This window comes from Molossus molossus, unplaced genomic scaffold (assembly GCF_014108415.1).
Source record: "Molossus molossus isolate mMolMol1 unplaced genomic scaffold, mMolMol1.p scaffold_m16_p_13, whole genome shotgun sequence".
In the NCBI taxonomy this organism is placed as follows: Eukaryota; Metazoa; Chordata; class Mammalia; order Chiroptera; family Molossidae; genus Molossus; species Molossus molossus.
This window is the reverse complement of record NW_023425348.1, coordinates 11,766,453-11,788,501: the sequence shown is the minus strand read 5'-3', so window position 1 is coordinate 11,788,501 and position 22,049 is coordinate 11,766,453. Positions and strand designations below refer to the sequence as shown.

The 22,049-nt window shown below is 49.9% G+C and overlaps 1 protein-coding gene across 1 annotated transcript in view; it reads right to left on the bottom strand.

Annotated features, from left to right (window-relative positions):
- The window catches only part of KMT2A (lysine methyltransferase 2A), an 83,408-nt gene that overhangs the window by 16,552 nt on the left and 44,807 nt on the right, over positions 1 to 22,049 (bottom strand). Inside the window, exons 9-27 of the mRNA XM_036260227.1 lie at positions 21,658 to 21,789; positions 18,296 to 18,409; positions 16,242 to 16,388; positions 15,772 to 15,867; positions 15,454 to 15,574; positions 14,467 to 14,580; positions 13,863 to 14,047; positions 12,156 to 12,329; positions 11,184 to 11,294; positions 10,811 to 10,884; positions 9,854 to 10,047; positions 9,437 to 9,543; positions 8,266 to 8,403; positions 7,509 to 7,667; positions 7,167 to 7,284; positions 6,972 to 7,050; positions 5,268 to 5,428; positions 4,893 to 5,078; positions 460 to 4,699 (exon numbers count right to left, since the gene is read on the bottom strand). Of these exons, the coding sequence (XP_036116120.1) occupies positions 460 to 4,699; positions 4,893 to 5,078; positions 5,268 to 5,428; positions 6,972 to 7,050; positions 7,167 to 7,284; positions 7,509 to 7,667; positions 8,266 to 8,403; positions 9,437 to 9,543; positions 9,854 to 10,047; positions 10,811 to 10,884; positions 11,184 to 11,294; positions 12,156 to 12,329; positions 13,863 to 14,047; positions 14,467 to 14,580; positions 15,454 to 15,574; positions 15,772 to 15,867; positions 16,242 to 16,388; positions 18,296 to 18,409; positions 21,658 to 21,789 (6,650 nt within the window). The remainder of the gene's footprint in view (positions 1 to 459; positions 4,700 to 4,892; positions 5,079 to 5,267; positions 5,429 to 6,971; positions 7,051 to 7,166; positions 7,285 to 7,508; positions 7,668 to 8,265; positions 8,404 to 9,436; positions 9,544 to 9,853; positions 10,048 to 10,810; positions 10,885 to 11,183; positions 11,295 to 12,155; positions 12,330 to 13,862; positions 14,048 to 14,466; positions 14,581 to 15,453; positions 15,575 to 15,771; positions 15,868 to 16,241; positions 16,389 to 18,295; positions 18,410 to 21,657; positions 21,790 to 22,049) is intronic.

Sequence of the window (22,049 nt, the reverse complement as noted above, 5' to 3'; positions counted from 1 at the left end):
GCACGTATGTGTAGAGTTCACCTGTGCACGTTATTTGCCGCACTCTACACGGGACAATCGCCCTCAGTGTCCTCGGGCCTCGGCACAGCAGCACCGCTTCAGAGCGGAGCAGAGAGACTACAGGACACGCAAGAGGCGAACCGCCCACGAACGGAACTGTGCTCTATAAATCACTGCTGTGAGTGGACAAAAACCTCCAAGTTGAAACCCAGAAAATATGTTCTGGCCAGTTTGGCTCAGCGGTTAGAGCATCGGCCTGTGGACCAGAGAGTCCCAGGTTCGGTTCCCGCTAAGGGCGTGCACCAAAAAAACAAAAAACAAAAACAAACAAACAAAAAACCCAGAAAATACCCAAATGTTGCGCCCTGGATGGGAGACTGCCCTTGCCCCGAGATGACCCCGTAGAGGGCCTGCTCCAGGGCACGAACCCGAGCCCTCCCGCGCGCTGCTCGCTCTCACCCGGTGAAGGCGGCCAGGGGCGACGCGCTGGCTTCCTGGTCTGGAGCGTGTGCTTCGGAGGAACTGGTCCGCGAGTGGGCGGCTTTGTGCTTCTTGCCATTCCCTTTGTCCGCAGGCAGCTGAACCCGCTTGATTTTTGGTTTGGGTTTCGTGGGGCCTGGCACGGGGGGGCTTGCCGACTGCTGAGCAGAGGGCGGCGAGGCTGCGGGAGAGGCCGAGCTGGCTTGTCGAGCGGAAGGCAAAGCCTTGCTCTGCTCCAGCCGCACGCTCTCAGGAGCATCTCCCGCCTGCATGAAGCTGGGCCCCTGGGTCCCGGGAGCGGCGTCGGGGTCGTGCTGGGAGGAGAGGATTCCGGTCTTGCTGGCCAGCAGCTGGTTCACGTGCTGAAGCTTGTAGTGCTCGTCAGCGTCCCTGGAAGGGGAAGCGGCCGCCATGCCCACGGCCTGCGTCGAGGGGAGGACACAGATGCTCGGCGCTGCGGTCATCGCAGTGGTCGAGGGAGTCTGTAACGACCCCAGCTGCGAAAATATCCCTGAACTTGGCGGTACCGCCACAGGCTGGTCCTGAAGCCCCAGGCCCTGCTGGCTCGGCGTGATGAGCAGGTTGCTTACTGAGCCCGTCTCCGGGGCACCCAGCAACCTGGGGCTGGTCAACGTGACGTGTCCTGCGACAGACGCACTGCTTGTAGGGGCTGTTGTCGTTTGCATGGACACGACATTCAGGACAGAGGAACCGGATGCCAAGCCAGCCACGGGCCCTGAAGTGAGGTGGCCAGTGTCCTGGCTCCCTGCTGCTGCGCCCGCTGCCGTGGCCGCGGTGCCCCCCACCGTCTGTGGTAACAGGGGCGCCTGCTCGAAGTACATGAGGCCCGGCTTAGGCCTTTTTATGATGTTGGGGACAGTTCGGTGGGATGAAGCATTGAGTGACCCCAAGTCTAACAGACTGGGGTGGCTTGGAAGCGGGGAGGGCGTGAAGTTGATCAGCGTCATGTTAGAAACCACATCGGAAGGGGCGATGCTCGACGGGGTGCTGGAGGGGGCAAGTTTTTTATTCTTCCGGGTCTGCAGACGAGAGATGGGTCTCTTCTTGAGTCCAGGGGACGGAGTGACCACTGTGGTGCTGAGGTCTGTCCTCTGGCTGGCTTCTGACACCAGAAGTTGGGGGTCTGGAGGCGGCTGCACCCCAATGAGCAGGCCCGAGGGAGAACTGCTGATGTTAGGGGGGAAACTACTCTGAGCGGCTGCGGGGAAGGAATGCAGGTGCTGGTGGTGAGACATGGGGAGCAGCCCCTTGCCCGCAGGGGGGAACAGGGACGGGGAGGTCTGCAAGCTCGGGCTCAGCCCCGTGGTCAGCGTGAGACCACTGCCCATGGGGCCCAGCACCGAAGTGTTTGTCTCCATCACGCTGGGCGCAGAGCTCACGGAAGAGGTCAGCTGGATTTTCTGGGTCACTCCGTTGGGAAGAGTCTGGAGAACATACAATGGCTGCATGTTCTGGTTGACAACAATGAGCTTCTCAGTGGGTGGCTTCAGGTGGGGCGGAGTGGTCTGCACGGCTGCATTCGAAATCTGAGACGGGCCGGGACTGTCAGTAGAATTGGGCACGTATTTCTGGTTCTGGATAGGAACCGTAGGGGACACAGGGACCTGGAGGCCAGGGGTGCTGCTGTTTCTAGTGAGGTCCTGATTGTTGCCATGACCTTGCTCCACTGAGCCACAGGGAGGGCTGGAGATGTCGGCATCCATGTGTCCCTGGATGAAATGATCCGGAGTCATGTGGTCTTCAGGCGCCGGGTCCACTCCTGGGGTCAGCAGTGCCGAGTCATCTTCGGAGGAGGCCACAGACTTTTCTGTGATGGTCACCCTCTTCTCCGCTGAGTCTGAGATCACAGCTAGTCTACTGGGGTTCTGGCTAGGGACAGTGGGGCTCCGGGTGGTCAGGACAGAGAGATCAGACGGTAGCTCGAGAGGCAACTCAAACTGCTCTTCTGCTGAGATGGAAGAAGAGACACTGTTTTCCACGGGTTCCGTGGGCGGCAGCTGCTGGGAAAACACCTCGAAAAGCCCCATGTCCTTCTCACGGTTACTATCGAGGCCCAAGCCTTCGCCGAGATTCAGCAGCTCTGACGAGGAGGACTCCGGGCTCTCCCCCAGGGCCTGCATGGACGGGGTGTTCTTCAGCACGAAGTCCATGATGTCGGAGGGCAGGATGTTCCCGCAGTCGTCGCTGTTGTTGTTGTCGCAGTCGGGCTTCAGCAGCTCCGCGTTGTAGGGGTCCAGCAGGTTTTTGTCTGAGGGGGTGCTGGTGTGGGCCCTGCGGCTCGACTCTAAGGAGCTGAGCTGAGCTTCCAAAGCATCCTGGCCCTGCGTCTTCACTCTGCTCACGGAGTGGCAGTTATCCATCTTTGGCTCGTTTTTGTGGCCGACAGGACTCTTCATGACATGTTCTTTCTCGGCGTCTTCGGGGCGCTCGATCTTCAAGTTCTCCGTTCCGTTTTCTTTGCCGTTTCTCTTTGGAATCTGACTGGTTTTCCTGGTGGAGGCCGTGACGCTAGTGTCACTCTCTGTCCCGTCATCAACACCATCCAGCTGCGAAATTTTGGGAAGGTCACACTGCTCCTCCTCCCGAAACAAGTTGTGGGGCGCCAGCCGCTCCTCTGCGCCCGAGGAAATGACCGTCCTGGTGAAATTGTAGTAGTACAGGTCGTCCTCATCCGACGTGCTCAGGTCGTCAGCCCCGTCCACCTGTCCTTCGGCCGACCTCTTGCCTCGCTTCTTCCCGGTCGAGCTGCTGAAGAACGGGATGTCCTCTTCGCCGTAGGACCGCACTCCGTACAGCGGGGTGAGCCCGAAGAACATGTTGGAGCGCGCGCGGGCACTGCGGCGGGGGTACCTCCTCTTGAAGGAGCCGTCCTCCTGCGGCTTGGGGCCGTCGGGAAGCATGAGGCTCCTGTCCTGTACTGGAAGATTCTGGTAGCTGTTACTCTGAGACTCCTGGGCTGAGGTATTATTGGGGCTTGGTTGGGCCACTAGACCATCTCCTGGACTCTCAGAGGCTGAAACTGGTTCTGCTGGAGACGCGGACTCTACCTGCAAAGGGGAGGCAGGGCCACTGTCCTTCAGGGTGTCCCTGGACCGACTCTCACTTTCCATCTTCAGTGGCGTCAGTGTGACTTTGACTGTGCGTTTCCGGGGTGTCTGCAATTCCTTGGCAGGGCCCTCCACGTGCATGGACGAGGCTTTGGGGACTCCTGGTGAAGAGAGGGCTTTGTCCCCACTCTTATCAGAAGAAACATTATTACACGGCCGTCGTCCCATAAATTCAGGAGCCAAAACCTCATCAACAAACTCGGACTTCGGGTCTCCTTCCTCAGCAGCTGCCGCCTGGCCAGGCCCCAGAAAGGGTCTGCTGGGGTGCTTTTCCCCGAGAGCTTCTCCACAAGCCTTCCTCCCTTTCTGCCTCCTGTCCCTGGGGCTGGGCCCCCCGTGTTCGCTGACCAGAGAGGACCTGCTGCTCACGGCAGGCGGCTTCGAGGCCCTGGCCTCCGCCTCCTCGTCGGCAGGGGGGCTCCCCGCCTGGCTGGAGTCCGTGTGCTGGTCTCGGCCACCCCTTTGCCCTCGCAGCCGGAGCGGCGGGAAGGAGGGGGCCTCTTTAGGAGAAAACGGCACAGAAGAGAATTCAGCGAAAGCGCCGATCTTACTCACATTTACTTCGCCAGACGCTGCATTATGAGGCTGGGGCGCCAGTTTGGGGATGCCAGGGTAAGACACGGCATGGGCAGCCCCCTCTGCGCTCCTGGAACTCAGCATCTTCGCCTTCTCCCCCTTCAGACAGGCGCCGCTGGACGCCGAATCGGACGCACTGGAATGCTGCGCTTCCGCAGCTGAAGACCCGTCCGCGTGGCTGCTTTTCGTGACCATGGTCACGACTGTCCTTTGCAAATTCGAAGAGGTGGGAGTGTTTTGCCTTAAATTATTATTTGAAGTCAGTGGCCCTAGGACATGATCGACTGCTTTGGTACCTGAGTCGAGATCTGTAGTGGTCCCCGTGGTGGAGAGTGAAGAAATACTATTCTTGGAGTAGGTGCCCCCAGTTCTCAGCGGAGACATTATCCGGAGCTTAGACTGCTGGGGTGATGAGGAAGAAGCACTGTGACGCCGGGAGCCAATGCTTCGAAGCCCAGAGGAGAGTAAAGGATCCCCCACGGTGACTATTTCATGAGTGGTTGGAGTAGGACTCCCTGAACAGGAGAGAGAAAGGAACAGTCTATCACAGACAGAACAAATGTGTGGTCGTCACGGGTCTCAATGACTCGGCTATCGGTATGCGCAGGTGACTAAAAGTCAGCACCTGCAATAAGCTAAGTCGCAGCACAAAGCCGCCCGAAAGAACCACGTGCTCAGGCCTGGCCGGGGGCCAGCGGCGTCCTTTACCTGCAGAAGGCAGTGGCCGGCAGCCAGGCGACCTCTGTGCTGGAGAATAACTGGGTGTTCGAATCCTAGGAACCTTTGAGATGACATGATAAAAACAGGAACCAGAGGTTTGCGTATGAGGAGGTCGGTCTGGAGATGGAGGACTTACAATTTCAGCTGTGTTTTGACTTTCTTTAGATGGAATTTCTGTGGTAGGATATAAAGACCCTTACTAAAAAAAAGTCCAATTAAAGTATCAAACAAATGACCCCGTAAAAAGCCAGCTATTAGGTAACATATCCAATGAGACCTCCCAAAGAAAGGATGTTTTCCCCATGCTCCACTCACAGTCCTCCCACAAACCGAATTCCAGGGACATCTGGACTACAGACTAACCTGCAAAAGATGTTGGGCTATGGGCAATGGTCCTATTTTCATCATGCTCCACGGTGCTGTTGATATCCGGCTCCACCACCGGGGGGCGGCATTCCACGATCTTGCAGGTATACACACAGCGCTTCCGGGCATCCGTGGTGCTCCAGTAGACTCTGGAACACCTAGCCGGGCAGACGTGTGAAAACCACAAGTGAGCACACAGAAGCGGACTAACACCTGTCACAACCGATTCTCATCCTGGGTGACTGGTCCCCTGGACTGATAGAATTTAGTTTTATTTCATGGACTCTCATGGACTTCCCAAGTTAGGAGGTTCCAAGCTCTTTGAAAGTCCTTGTTTTTTTTTCTAGCCTCTTAGAAACCAGCAACAAAATATTTTCTTTTAATTGTGTTGTAAACAGTGGACAGAAATAGTAAAATACCCTAAAACGCAGAGAGAGAAAGTACCGCGACAAACAGTCACTGCCGCCAGCAAGGGAGGACGGCCCCACAGCACGTGCGAGTGGGAAGCCCCAGGGGACAACTCCAGCTGGCTGGCTGCCGAGGGCCCTAGCTTACACGAGGAGCCAGAGCTCCATGCGGGGTCTAGACTGCTGTCAGAGCGGGGTGCAGAGTCGGATCAAGTGCGCACAGCAAAGTGAGACTCTAAGGGGGAGAGAGGGAATTTCTAATTCATATGGTCAGCTTGCTAGAAGTTTAAACAACTTACTTCATATGGGAAAGATGATACATTCCTACTGGAGAATCTGATTATTTTTGTGGGGGTTCTATTTTTAGAAGGACCTATACAATGTAAAACTGAGGACAGAGGCACAGGGCGTGTGTGGTCCATGACAAGCTGGACTTTTGAATCCAAATGATGGGATTTAGTGGCATCTCAAGAAACTGACATTGTGTTTTCTATTTAGATTTTATTTAGAAATAATTCTGGAAAAATTTTAATAAAAGTGTAGTTGGTATACAATATTAGTTATATTGGTTTTAGGTGTATAATATAGTGATTCAATATACTTTTTAAATTTTTAATTTAATTTCATTGATTTTAAAGAGAGAGGAAACAAGAGAGAGAGAAACATCAATTTGTTGTTCCACGTATCTATGCACTTACTGGTTGATTCCTGCATGTGCCCTGACCAGGGGATTAAACCCACAGCCTTGGCGGATCAGGACAACGCTCTAACCAACTGAGCTGACCAACCAGGGCAGTGATTCAACATTTTTATACCTTACAATGTGATCACCTGCCACTGTGCAAACTTATCACAATATTATTCAATGCTTTTCTTCCATAACTGGATTCAGCTGACATAAAATACTTTAGTCCTAATCAAGAGAAGTAGCAAAAAAGTAAAAAAAAAAAAAAATTTTTTTAATCCTCACCCAAGGATATTTTTCCATTGATTTTTAGATAGAGTGGAAGGGGGGGGGGAGAGAGAGCGGGAGAGAGAGAGAGAAACACATCAATTGGTTGCCTCCCTCATGACCCCAACCAGGGCTGGGACGGAACAGCAGCCGGGGTACATGCCCCTGGCTGGATTCGAACCCACACTCTGGTCCGTGGGCCGACGCTCTAACTGCTGAGCCAAGCTGGACAGGGCAAACAGAGCAGCTAATCCTAAGAGCAGTCAAAGCAGCGAACAAGCAGGCTCTGCGTTTACAGTCTGGTCATTGCTGCAGGGTGGCGTGGTTTGCAGAGCTACTTACTGATATCCGATAGGGAAAAGCTTGTCTTCACAGTCAGAAAGATCGCTCAGAATTCCTAAGCAGTCGATTGTCATGGAGCCTGAGCAGGAGAGAAGAATGCGTTAGAGGGGCTGTGCCATGGTCTGTGTGAACGAAGACGAGGAAGCAACTCCAGCGACACCGCCAGCCTTCCCCGCAGCCAAGGCCACGTCGTACCGATCATCATGTGGATGCTTTCTGGTTCCAGGCCGTTCAGAAACTTCCTTCTCAAGCTGATCCCTTCAAAGTCCACAAACACTCTTCTCAACACTTCAAATCCGTCCTCAGGAACCACCTTAAACGAGAACCCAGGGCGGTGCTCAGGCGGCCCCTCCGGAAGCGATTCCCACGCTGCGCCTCTCTCGGCAAGTCCAGAGCACGTCTCGGAACCGCCTTCCGGGCTCCTCCAAAAGGAGCAGACTCCAGCAACACCCAGTGTGACCAAGTTCACACCACGCCTGCTGTTTGCAACGTGTCCCCGGATTCCCAGAGAATTCAAAACGCAACGAAACCTCTCACCTCGCCTTTGATCAAATCCCGATGTCGCTGGCAATACACTTTTTTATCATCCAGAAACACACAGTTCTTGGCCCGGGAACACATGAAGTGATAGTTGCTGGTACAGGAGGTGAGGCAGCAGCCCACAGTGGCTCCTGGCTTCTGGCAGAACTCACACCTCTAACAATCCAGAGAACAGAGTCCGGGTCAGACTTCCGAGCTTTAAGCCTTCTCCCATCTCCTCCAACAGAATCCCCCCTTCTGGGTTTCCTCCCCTTCGTTCTACTGAGGGACAGTCTGACGGTCACAGAACAGGGCTATGAGCCAGCAGGTCCCCTCTGCAGACCCCCTCGCCCACCGTCCATGCTGCCTCCACTACATTTAAATATTACAATTTGATTTAGAGTTTGGACCAAAACATATGATGTCCGAAAGAACTCAGTTCTAGAAAGATTATGCTAGTCAGAAACATGACGGTTCCTAGTTGCCACGCTCAGCAAACCTATCACGGGACGGGCATTTCCTGGAACTAGTCTGTGCGTCACTGCCGTGTTCTGCCACATCACCATCTGGGCCCTGCTCCAGGGGCGACACTCTTTGCTTTTGCGCCCACAGTCCCAGTCAGGATAACAATAATCCGCCTGCAGCGGACACCGGCGCCTGCTCTTGGCCGGCACCTGTGGGCGCCGAGAAGCACCCGCGAGGCTGCACTGAGCCCCAGGGAGCACGTCTGGGCGCAGAGGGAGTCTCCTCCATGGGGTCCACCCACAGCGCTCACCAGCTGCTTGCCCCTGACCACAGCCATGTGCACGTTCTTCAGGGACCCATCATCGTCCTCGAACACCTCTGCTGACCACAGGGCACAGTTCACGTGCGTCCACTCATTCTGGCCAATGTACAGCAAACGGCCGGCATCCTGTGAAATAAAGGGATTTCCTTTTTCTTTAAAGAATATTACGTCAAAGAAAGTTTTCCTTGGTGTCTGCTGTCCCTCAGTCAAGACATCTTCAATAAACTAATCAAAATTCTTTCAGTGAACATACACATTAAAAAAAAAAATCACACTTCTTTCTCAATGTTTCTGCTTCTACTCTCCTTTCTGATGACCTCTTCCACAGACTGGGGCTACTTTATAAAAATGCACTGACTTCTTTAAAACCATATTTCAAAGCCAATTCCCTCAGCTTGCACTAAAAAAACCTAAAAAATTTTTTAATTGTAAGCGCACTATGTGCCAGGTAGTAAGTAAGGCTTTATATACATTGTTTCCTTTAGTCCTCATAACCATTCTGAGGTGAATATTATTACTGTCGTTAGTATCCTCATTTTAAAGATGAAACTGAGGGTCAGAGAGGTTAAGCTCCTTGCTAAGGTCAGCAGCACAGGAATGGATGCAGGCAGTCTGTCCCAACCGGGGAGCGTAACCATACCGCCACATTACATGACTTACAGGTTATTTAATATGCAACTTACATGTTACTGACATTCACACAATCTTTTTGAGCAACTTCCTGGGGAAATTTACTAGACATCACCAGGTTAATTTAAGGCAAATGATCTTTAATTTTTTTTTTCTTTATTGATTTTAGACACAGAGGAAGGGGGAGGGAGAGAGATAGAAACATCGATGAGAGAGAACATCGACTGGCCTCCTCCTGCATGTCCCCCACTGGGGATCAGGCCCACAACCTGGGCGTGTGCCCTGTCCGGGAATCGAACCTTTTGGTGCCTGGGTCGACGCTCAGCCACTGAGCCACACCGGCTGGGCGCAAATCATCTTTTAAATAAACTAAATCAGTTATAGAAAAACAAAACAAAACAAAACCCCAAGTTCCACAAATTAAGTGACCAACATCCATTAAAGAAAGGAAACTCAGCGTCAGGCTGGGACACACAGGACAGCCAGTTCGTTCTGAGCGGCTAGCAGCAGGCCGAGCCGCGGTCCTTACATTAGCACTGTCGTCGCCGTACATCAGGCACAGTGCACACTGCCTGTTGTCCTCGATGCCTGGGGGTGGGTTCAGTTCCGGACTATCTTCTCCACTCCTATCAGTACCTTGGAATCCAAAAGACATCCCGTTAAAACTGGCAAACTAATTCTGATTTCCAGGAAAGAGAAAACAATTCAGCAAAAATAGCCTACAGCCTATAAAACGAACACTTTCGAAACTGCTCAAAGTTATACTATCTCACCACCTGTTACGAGTATTGATATGAATTCCTCATTAGCATGCCAAGTAAAGCAAAAATAATGATTCTATCACATTTAAGCATCGCCTCGAAATGCCCAACACGAAGGACACTACATTTGGACGCGCGAAGTGGCCGCGGACACCGGCCGGACGGCGCCTCGCGGGGCGGCTTACTCGGAGCTGGCGGCGTGGGAGGGTGCGGAGGAGTCGGCGAGTCGGGTTCTCCGGGCCCTTTGGGTTTGGGAGCCGGGATGATTTTCTTCATTAAAGGAGGCTGCTCAGTGTGGCTGTTCTCCTCTCGCTCCTGCCACTGAGCATAATTATGGTCAAGTGAAGGTGGAAGCACTGCGTTGGGCAACATCCCACTGCTGGAAATAATCGATTCGACAGGTCTTTATTGAGCCCGGGAACGGGCGCAGAGCCGTACACAACAACGACATTCTCGACATCATCGGGGCTTGGCCCCGCGCACGAGCCATTCACAGTGTAAGAACAAGCCACAATCTGAAAACTGCCCCGACACACAGGACTTCATGTTAGGTTGGAAAACACAATCCTGATGTCTGACTCCTGGTTAAACTTCTAGAAACAGATGATAATCTCATCAAAGAATCAAACTAATTCACTGGAATTAAAATGTATTATTATATATTACTATGTGATATTAAATACAGAGACTCAAGAGAGGTAGAGAACACCATTTGAACTGAATAAAATAAAACCCAATGATAACAACAGACTATAACAACACTGTTTTGTCTCTAAGCCAGCACTAAAAAAGCATTTCAACAGATTACTTTTTGTTGTTGTTGTTCAGATAATGGGAGGGAGAGAGAGGAAGAGAGAGAGAGAAACATCGACGTGAAAGGGACACATCAAGTGGCTGCCTCCCGCACGACCCGACCAGGACCGGGGACAAACTGCCACCGAGGTACGTGCCCTTAGCTGGAACCGAACCCGGGTCTCTCTGGACCACAGGCCGATGTTCCAACTGCTGAGCCAAACTGACCAGGGCTCAACTGATTACTTTTTTTAGTATTAAAACATAGTCTTCAAAAACCTCAATCTAAATATATGAGAACTCTCAGGTTGCTAGCTGATGAGAAAAAAGTGTGATACAGAATTACTTACTTGCTTGATACTTTATTTGGCTCCCAAAACCTGGACTTTTTGACACTGAACCACGGAAAAACACGTTCCATTTGCTAACAGAAAAACAAACAAATAAAATATAAACATGTGAATGTCCACTTGGAAACCACCTAAAAGCCAACAACATCACAGAAGCTTCTGTCAAGACGAGGATGATGCCAGACCACCAGAGAAAGATCCATCCACTCGGGCGTCCTCACCCATTTCCCCCCAAAGAATTCGAGGGATGAATTAATCCAAAAGATGTCTTATACACAGAGCAAAGCCAAGTGCAGAAGAGAAAAGGTGTTCTGTTCCTGGGGTAATTACCCACAGATGAGCATTAGAAAGATGAACTATTAATATCATTCACCCGAATAAAGAAGGACTTGACCATGCTGTTGGCCTTTTTAATCTCTGGCTGCCCCCCGTCGGAATTCATGGCTGCTTGGATGATCTTCACGATGTCATCACTGAACTCCAACTGCAGACGAAACAAAGCATTAATTATTCATAAAGCAGTGTGCTCTCAAAACCACTTCCCTTTCTCTCCTAAAACATCCAGCACAGGGTCCAACAGGAAACCAACACCTTCTTTTCATACAGTGTGGTCCCTCCTTAGAGGAGGCATTCGGAGTCAGTTCACAGTGAGCTCTGGAAGTCAAGAGACGCAAGGCTAACAACAAAGCAAGAATGCAACTCAATTAGTTGTATCATGGTAAGTTACCCAAACAGGGCCAGAGTGCTCTATTTGGACTAAAATGAATTAACAACTGACTAGCAAACATGGAGGGCAAGATAACAATCATTTCCTGTATAGTTTGGAAAACAGAAAGGCGTTATTCAGGCGTTATCTCAAAAAGGTAAAACCAATTAACTTCACATTGTCATTTCCCCCATAAACAGTTTTTTTTTATTAATTTTTAGAGACTGGGGGAGGGAGGAAGAGAGAATCGATCACATGCCCCCCACTGGGGATCGATGCCCACTGGGGATCAAGTCTGAAACCTGGCCATGTGCCTGCCTCCACCAGGAATTGAACCAGCAACCTCTGCACGGCATGGCACTCAACCATCTGCACCACACTGGTCAGGGCCATCAGCAGTTTTAATATAAAAGTGATTTAAATATAAAAATAATCTTTAGAGAACTCAGATGAAATCCAAATAAGAAGAACCATTTAAAACCCCACTTCCCTATCACAACTAACTTCTAAAACACAGAGCTAAAACAACTCACCTATTTGTAGGTATTTAAAGCCTCATGACATTTCCAAACATAATACTAGTCACCCCTGAGGAAACGGAACCGGCACTTGGGATTTGGGAGTCTGCTGTAGACGTACCACAGACGTGTAGTTCCCCTGGTCCATCCTCCTCTTCACTCCTTCCAGATCTAACGGCGGCTGGTCCTCCTGCTTGCTGACTTCAGTGAGCACTGGGGGATCGGGTCCCTCTGGGGAGCTGCGCGAAGGTATACTCTCCTCTGTCTCGGGATTTAAGTCTGGAGGCTTGGCAGCCTGTTGCCAGGAAAGACAGGTTTCATTGATCTAACACCGAAAATGAGGCATCTGTGCAAATTATATTAAAGTTAATAAAGTGGGTACTGAATAATTCATATTCTAAAACTTAACATGAAAATAAGAGATTTCTCCAATTACAGAAAAGGAATTAAAATGGGTCAGTTATCTAACAGCTCCGCTAGGGAGTTGAGCTTCGCCGGTAACTTCCAAACTCAGCATCAAGACATAGAGACTGTCCAGGTGCTTCTGAGCCAGACGCCGACGGCAGCCACCTTTCTCATCGGGAATATTAAGCTCTATTACGAGAGACAGAGCCTGACTCTGCGCTATCACCACGTGGTCCTTCCGACCATCACACCGTGTGTCCCCTCCCAGTGACTGCTTACAGAAGTGCAGCCACAACTTGTCTGGGAAAAAGAGCGGTTTTCAAATCGTGCCCTGAGGAGCCCCAGGGACTTCCCGGAGCCGAGGGCCTCCAGCCTACTCTCCTTAGACCAGGCGGCCACGCTCGCTCTCACCTAGACTTACACGCCTTCCTTTCACCCGCTGTTGCAGCCTCCAAGCTCAGACCTCTCCAACCCTTTCCCTCTCTCCAGTCAGAATCATTCCTTTTCTGAACAGCAACTCTGATCAGGTTACTCTTTTTTATTTTTTTACTGATTTTTTTTTGAGAGCAAGTGAGAGAGAATATCGATGTAAGAAATATCTATTGGTTGCTTCCCGAACGCACCCCGACAGGGGCTGAATCTGCAACCTGGGCATGTGACTGATCGGCACCTACAACCTTCTGGTGCACGGGTCGGCGCTCCAGCGGAGCCACCTGGCGGGCTGGGCCCCTCTCCTGGGGGAGCCCTTCACTGCCTCCCCACAGCCTTCAGAGCACAAGTCCAAATGTCTTACAACAACAGTAAGGCCTTTCAAGGTATGGCCGCTTCCTGTTTCTTACCCCAAAGAAGGTCCTATTCTTGGCTCTAAAAATGTTCTCAATGCTTTTAGGTCAAAGCAAGTAACCTAAATAACTAAATGAAGCAAAAAAAAAAAATTTTTTTTTAAATATGTTTTTATTGATTTTAAAGAGAGAGGGAGAGATAGAAACATCAATGAGAGAGAGACACATCAACCAGCTGCCTCCTGCACGACCCCGACCGGAGCTTAGAACGGAACCTGCAACCCAGGTACACGACCTGGACCAGGAATCGAACCTGCGCCCTTCGGTCCACAGGCCGAAGCTCTAACTGCTGAGTCAAACTGGTCAGAGCTGAAGCAATTTTTTATTTTGAAATTAATTAATTTATTTATGTTACAGGTGTTTCTCCTTTTCCCCCCCACTGATACCCCCTCCCCTCCCTCCCCGCCCTGTTCCCAGCTTTGTTGTCCATGAACAATGTCCATTGTTCATGCATATAAGTCCTGTGGTTTCTCTCTCACCCGCAAATTTTTTTTAAAAAAGAAAAAAAACCCCAACCAACCCCAAACCGTTGTTAGCAGCACCAACCGCGGAGCCCGACTCCCAGGACGCAGGCGGCCTACCTGCCGGCAGCGCAGCAGATGGCTGGTGGTGCGCGAGTTCAGCAAGGCCGTGAGCACCTGCTTCAGCGATGTCTGCAGCTCCTGCTCCAGGGCCAGGCGCCACTCCGCAGGGTGCCGCTCGGTGCAGTTCACACAAGTGTAGGCCACACTTTCTGGCAGATTAGACAGAATCTCATACATCTCATCTAGGGAAGCAAAAACTACAGTGATGAGGTGCTTTGAAGAGTGGGAGAGGGAAAAGAGGACTAGTCCACTGAGCGAAACAGGAACCCCCGGTAGGAACCCCAGTGAGACTAGCATCCCCTGGGGACTCACATTGATCTTTAAAGGGACATCATTAACACTAACCTAGGATCTGGTTCCTGGGGAATCAACAGGTTATAGTACCAGCAAAGACAGCAGGTAAATAGTTCAGGGGCATATGCTCAAGATCAATGACCACAAACTTCACACAATGTTGTTGATTCTAGAGACTAAAGAAATAATTTTAAAAGACTTCGAATAACACTGCCGTAATTTCACACTGGTAGCACTTTGGGGGCTAGAAATGTAGCAGAAACAAGAAGGAAGGAAACGGAAATAAAAAGACGCCAACCTTCTGTACCTGAAAGATTCTCACATTTGGAGTGGACCCAGCGGTCGCACTTCCCACACTGCATCATCTTACTCTCGTAGTCGTCGTCGTCGTAACACTTGTCACAGAGCGGACAGAAGTTTCCTGAAAGCAAAGCCAAGGTGTCAGCAGCGCTTGGGCTGACACACCGACGACCCCCAGGCCCCATCTGACAGCCAGCCCGACAGCCTGCTTCTGGAACGACTCACACCTGCCAGCACGCACCCACCAAGCGTCCACACACCTGCGGAGCGTCCAGATCATTCTGAGCTCTCCGACGATGCCACTACTTCTCTTTAGACCCATTCTCAAAGCTTATGAGGTCGATTTTAGAGATAACGGAATAGGAGAACGGAAGAGAACGTTCTCTCTTAAACATTCAAAAGAAATGTTTAAATTTTTAAGAAGAGGTGAGGACATGGGGGTAAAAGCCATTTGTTAATTCACACTCTCCCTTATTCCCAGCAGAGCACTTCCGAAAATTCAGCACAATGAAGTACCTTCAATAATTTGCTTCATCCACGTATCCCCTACTATTTTATACTTAATAGACTTCACACTGATTTACTTATTTTAAATAGCTTCGATGGTGAACTTTTACATCATTATTATCCTTAGTCAATTAAATGAGTTTAATGTATTACGTATGTTTTTTTCTAGCATCAATATTAAAGTGAACTGTTTGCCTCGGTACCACATAAACTCACTTCGGAAACAATGACTATCGCTGTCCCTGGCTCTGGGAGGCACTGGCTCAGAGCTTGCTTTATGGTGAGCTAACCCTTATGAAACCTGCTCAGTTCCCCCTCGACCTAACGCAGCTGTCTAGCGCTCCAACTGTGCACAGGAGCCGGGCCAGAAGCAGTCGCTGTGTCTCAAGGGTGTGCTTGCTGAGGCGTGTAAGACTCTCATCTTACTCCACTGGGTGCGGGTCGCCTCCACAAGAGGCAGGACAGGCCTGGGCCGGCATCGCAGTACCTTTAGCGAAGAGCTGAGCACAGTCGTGGCAGAGCGAGAAGTCGTGAGACCACTGCGCGTCCCGCCCTCTGCCGGGCGTCGTGGCCCCGCAGCTCTTGCAGCGCACGCACTTGGTGCAGATCTGGAAGGAGAGGGGCGGCTCAGCCAGTGCTCTGCTTGCGAGAGGCCACCGGCGTCCACAGCCGGCTTCCCTACTGGGATGGCTTCTTCTGATGAGGCCGAAACAAGGCGGCCACACTGGCACCTCGAGCCAGGCATGCCCACGAGTGGCCCCAGCCCAGCCCGGGGCCTCCCTCCCGAACAGCACGGTGCGCTCACCCAGACCTTCTTCTTCTTCGTGGGCTTGGTGGGGTAGTTAGGTCCTAGGCACTCGGGGTGATAGCTGTTTCGGCACTTGTTACATTCCAGCAGCTGCTGCAGAAAAATGTGAAGGCAGAAGGGTGGGCGCCACACCTCCACTGAACACCGGCGACTCCCGCCCCCTCTGTGGGCTCTCGCCTGAGTCCAGCACATCACACGCAGTTAGTTTCCTCACGGGCAACTCACCCTCCACGAAAGCACGGGGTTTCCTTCCCACCCGAGAACTCAGTGATGAATATTCTTACCGGGTGGACTGGACTTGTTTGGGGGACTTTATCCAGTGTCATGTTTGCTGCTATCTTCCCCCAAATAGGCAACTGATTATACCCAATTAAATAATCAACACGGACTAAGCCAAGAGGAAACATGTAGACACCAAGCCCTCCAGTAAAAGCAGAGCTCTAAGCAGCCCGCTGCGGGGCTTGTACCTTGGTGGCTTGATGCTGCCGTCCGCAAACGTGACAGAACTTGCAGCGACGGCAACACCAGTTTTCCAGCTGGTCCTCCAGGGGGCGCTCGTTCTCCTCTAAGCAAAACTTGTGGAAGGGCTCACAGCAGACTTGGCAATACACGAACTGGGGGAGGCAGAAACAGTATTTGTAAAGGAACATGTGGCAACATCAACCGAATCCCACACACTCACTTTGAGCTTCAGGAATACAGCGCTATCTGTATTTCAGTCAACATGTGTTTGTTAAGCAATGATTCTGGGCGATGCAGGAGATTCGGGGAACTAAAGTGGAGATCATAATGAAATTATGAAGTAACAGAATAGATACAATCCAAGATTTCCGATGGTATGCTAAGTGACATCGGTAGGTGTGGACACAGAGCCCTGGGGATGTACAGGAGGGGGAGGGGAACAAGGAGGGCTTCAAAAGTTTTCTACAATATTCCAAACAACGGCAAGCTCCGGTTTATCCCTTCCATGTCCAATTTTAGAAATAAGTTATTTCCATATCAATATTTTTAAAAATTCCAATGAAGGTGACCCAGAATTTTCTTTTGCCCTAAAATAATTATTGGGACAACGGGTCAACCCTAAATAAGGTCCACAGATTAAATAAGAATAATGTACCAATGTTATTTCCCATTTTGATCATTTAATATGGTTATGAGAATGTCCTTGGTTTTAAGAAATACACAGTAAAATATTTAGAGGTAAGATGGCACATATCTGTAACTTGCTCTCAAATATTTAGACAAAAATGTATCTACTTATAAAAATGTCTATTTTATTTCTCATTTTGTAAAATATAAATACACAAAGAGAAAAGAATAAAGCAAATGGAAAATATTAACACGTGGGGACTCTGGGTGAAGGGGATATGGGAATTCTTTGTTCTACTCTTGTAACTTTTCTGCAAATCTTGACATGGTGTCAACGGAAACATTCTGTGCGATGGGGACGGCGGGCGAACCGGGGCACTGAGGGCCGGTGTCCTTTGCCCTCGGATTCAGTTTTTAGGGACCCTGTGGGACTGCTGAGCCTAAACAGTTTAAATGAGCGACTATACTCTGAAAAAAAAAAAACCACGTTTTTCACAAAGGCTGAAGTACTTGTGTGTAAGTTATTCCTGTGGGTAGCGTATGTGTGACTGCAAAGCATTAGATCAAGTAGGAAGACATACGGTCGCCCTCGGCCTTGTAGACAGAATCTTTTTAGTTTCAACGATATCTAAAGCAACCCCAGCAAAAACAACACTGAAAGAAACCCTTCTGTTCATTATACATATACACATGTAGAGAGAGGCTTATATATATGTATCACACACACATACATATATATACACATACATCTACTTATGTGCCAATGTATCTCACTGTACCCGCAAGATAAATGCCTAGAGTGCAGTCGCTGGGTTAGAGGGTATACCCATCTTAAAAATAAACATACTTCCCCACAAGCCTCAGAAAGAAAGGATGGAACTAATTTCCATGCCCACCAAGAGGCCCCTTCCACCCGCTCCTGCTTTATTTCCCACTCTGGTTATCAGAAAGCTCAAGGCCTCCTCCCACAATGTTTTTATTTCTTATTTCGTGAATTATATATTCCTGTCCTTAAGCCTATTGTTACTGGGTGCTATTCCTGTTTGTTTTTTTTATCATTGCTAAGAGCTCTTCAGAGACCAGGGGTTTTGGTATTCGATATAAAACCACCATCAAATGCACCCCTTTCTACAGGAGCACTGGACTATTTTCCTCCGCGTTTGAACATCCAGCAGAAAAATCAGACCTCGAGTACAGAGTCAAGTTAGCAGCTTGGACCGTTACCGTTTTCACACTCAGGAACTCTGCTCCTCTGAAAAGCAGCAGGTTCCTTCCTGGAGTCTCTAAAAAACCTCAAAAGCATTTCATGAACTGGTTTATACAGGGGCAGTACCTGTTTCATACCAACGAAACGGAATACAATGACTGTTTTCATGACAGAAAAATAATCTGCCATTACACTTGGAGGGCACAGAACAGCAGAAGGCCTTACCTCTACACGCCCACTACTGGCACAGAGGAAGCAAACCACCCTGGGGGTTATGGGGAGAGAGGTCAAGATGCCTAAGCCTCCCATCGCCCACACGCTTTCTGCTTCACAATCCTCCTGCGGAGAGAGAAGAATCGTTGACGAGAGTTTCACAATGGCCCAGCCTTGGATTGAAAACAGTATTTAGAATGACACCCGAAGGTCAAGAACACTTCATTCGAGGAGTCAAAAATAACTGTGCTTTAGAAATTTTTAATCTCAGATGCAAACTGTTAACAGGCTCACCTATTTATTGGCTCAATTCTGTTAACTGTAACGCAAAGCTGCCCCGGAACTGAACTGCTGATCGAAGCAATCCTCCTCGTCGGAGAATTCCCACGTGAAGAACCATGTCCTCAGACACCGTCCTCACCTAGATGGCTCTGTCACGGGCCGAGCCTGCTCGACGTGGCCGGTCCTCAGCCGGTTCGCAGACAAGGGCGACGCCCTCACACTAATTTCCCATTTAGCGCTGAGTTTCCCTGCTTTTAACACCTTTGGGAACATCATTGTCTTGATGTAAAATAAAGTCAACACCACTGGCTTCCACTCCAGGTCACACAGCCACGTGTGGAGGTTAAATATGGGGAAGGATGTCTTGGCTGTGCAGGGTACCCCGAGAAGTGAGGGCTTCGGGACCAGGAGGAGCCCCCCTAACTTCTGGCTATGAAAACCGACAGGTCACAGCTGCGTGAGACACAGGGCGTCTGGAGTTCCAGGAGTCCCCTTAAAGGGCCCACACACAGACTCCTCGGAAGCCTTTCCCTCTGAGCTCCAGCTCTGCCGAGCCCGCCCCCTGCAGGCACAGGCAGGTGCCACTGCTGAGTCTCTACCAACCTGGTTAGGTTAACAGGTTTGCCTGCCTCAGTGATGCCCTGAGATCCTGGTGACCCAACTGGAAGGCCCACCCAGACGACTCCAGTGGCTTTCCCACAGACAGTTTGCCCTGGCTCATGCTGCAGACTCTCCTAAAATCTCTCGAAGGTCCACACACCCAAACAAACAGCACCTGGCCCAGCGTGCCCCACACCTGCTGCTAAGCAGCCCCTCCCAGGCATCTCTGAGCCCAGCACGAGTCGCAGTCATCTGCAGGTCACTTCGTAGCTCCTGCTGGATGGTCCCAGGCAGAGCACAGGCAGTGGCTGACCTTGGCCAGCACCTCCCAGGAGACCCCAGAGCCAGCACACCCTGTGGACAGCTTCAGACCACGTCAAAGCATCACCCTCCAGCAACACACTCAAGGGGTAGACTGGGCAGGCACCAGAGCCCTGCTGAAGGAAGCTCTGTTCGGTGGGGTGGGTCTCCGCACAGCAGCCCAACTACAACAGGGGAGCACAGAGCCCACACAGGGGACACCACCGGAGTGCCAGGCTCTGGTGCCAGGGAGGCTATACCACCAGGTCCCAAAGGACACCTACCACATTTGTCCACTCTACCAAGACCACAGACACAGCAGGTCTACCTAATACACAGAGACAACACAGAGAGGCGGCCAAAATGAGGAGAAAAAGAAACACGTCCCAAATGAAAGAACAGAACAAACTCTAGAAAAAGAACAAAACAAAATGGAGACAAGCAATCTACTGGATGCAGAGTTCAAAACACTGGTTATAAGGATCCTCAGTGATTTAGGGGAAGAGTAGAGGAACTTAGAACTTCAACGAAGAGACAGGAAACATAAAAATGGAACTAGAAAAATAAACAGTCAGAAACAAAGGACACACTAACTGAAATGAAGAATACATTTTAGGAAAGCAACAGTAGAATTGATGGAGAGAATCAAATCGAAGATTTGGAAAATGAGGAAGGAAAAAACATCCAATCAGAACAGCAAAAAGAAAAAAAATACCCCCAAATGAGGACACAGTAAGTATCCTCTGGGATAACTTCAAGCATAACAACATTCACATCATGGAAGTGTCAGAAAGGAAGAGAGAGAGCAAGGAATTAAAAAGCTATTTGGAAAAAATGAAAGAACTTGGGCAACAACTATAATACTGTCAACAATAAAAAACTTTTTTTTTAAATGACAGTCAACTTCCCTAACCTGGTGAAGGAAACAGACACACAAGTCCCAGAAGCACAGAGAGTCCCAAACAAGATGAATCTAAAGAGAAAATCGTAAAAGCAGCAAGAGAAAAGCAGTTAGTTACCTACAAGGGAGCTTCCATAAGACTGTCAGCTGAGCAGAAACTTTGCAGGCCAGAAAGGGGCGGCAAGACATATTCAGAGTGATGCAAAGCAAGGACCTACCACCAAGATCACTCTATACAGCAAAGCTGTCAGTTAGAATCAAAGGAGAGAGAAACAGCTTCCCAGACAAGAAAAAGTTAAAGGAGTTCATGACCACCAAATGAGCATTAACAGGAAATGTTAAAGGGTCTTCTTTAACAAGACGAAGAAAAAAGTCAAAGTATGAATAATAAAATGGCAATAAGTATATACGAATCAAAAGTTACTTTAAATGCAAATGAATTAAATGCTCAATCGAAAGACACAGGGTGGCTGAGTGGAAAACAAAACAAGACCCTTTCATGCTGTTTACAAGAGACACGTGTCAGCGGGAGAGACACAAACAGACGGAAAGGGATGGAGAAAGACACTTCATGAAAATGGAACAAACTAAAAAAGCCAGCGGCACTACCTCTACGAAACCGAACAGACTGTACAACAAAGGTGGTGACAGGAGACAAAGGGCTCGGCAGTCCCACCTCCGGGGACTGGTCAGAAGACACCCACAGGACGTGCCCACCCACGTGTTCTCGGCAGCATCGTTCACAAGGGCGGAGGTATGGCAGCCCGGGAGTCGTCGTGGACAAACGGACCAAGAGGAAGTGGTACGTTTACACAGTGAAACATCACTCAGCCACAAAAAAGAACGAAACCTTGCCGTCTGCAACACACAGATGGACCTAGAAGGTACTGCGCTGATTGAAATAAGGCAGAGAGAGACTAATGCAGAGCATTCCACTCACGTGTGGAATCTGAAGAACACAATAAACGAAGACACAGAGACAGGCTCATACACGGAGAACATTTTGAGGGTGACTGGAGGGACGAGGGGTTGGGGAGATGGGCGAGAAAGCTGAAGGTATTAAAAACACAAACTGGTAGTTACAGAGTAGTCACAGGGACAATACTCTAATAACTACATATGGCGCCGGAGGGATGCGAGATTTATTAGGGTGATCACTTCGTGAGTTACAGAAATGTCTAATCACGTGGTTAAATACTTGAAACTTATATAATATTGTATGATAACTGTAATTGAAAAATAAAAAAGTCCACAACTCTCAATATACTCCATTGTCACTAGACACTCTTACCTTGAAGTCCACTCTGATCCTGTGGACCCCATCCGCTGGGACTTTCTGCTTAGAACTACTGCCATTGGACAGAGTGCTGAGGACGCTCAGAGCGCCCGCGTTCTCCTGCTTACTGACTGGGGGTGGCTTTTCCTACAGGAACAGAAGATAATAAAGAACAAAACCACCCTCTTCTACTTGCGTTCACTTTTAAAAATATATGTATATTTTTTATTGATTTTAGAGAGAGAGAAAGGGAGAGGGAGAAAAAAACATCGATGTGAGAGCGAAACACAGATTGCTGCCTCCTGCATGCCCCCCAGAGATGGAGCCCGCAACCCAGACATGTGCCCTGACTGGGAACCGAACCGGCAACCTTTCGGTGCACTGGATGATACCCAACCAACTGAGCC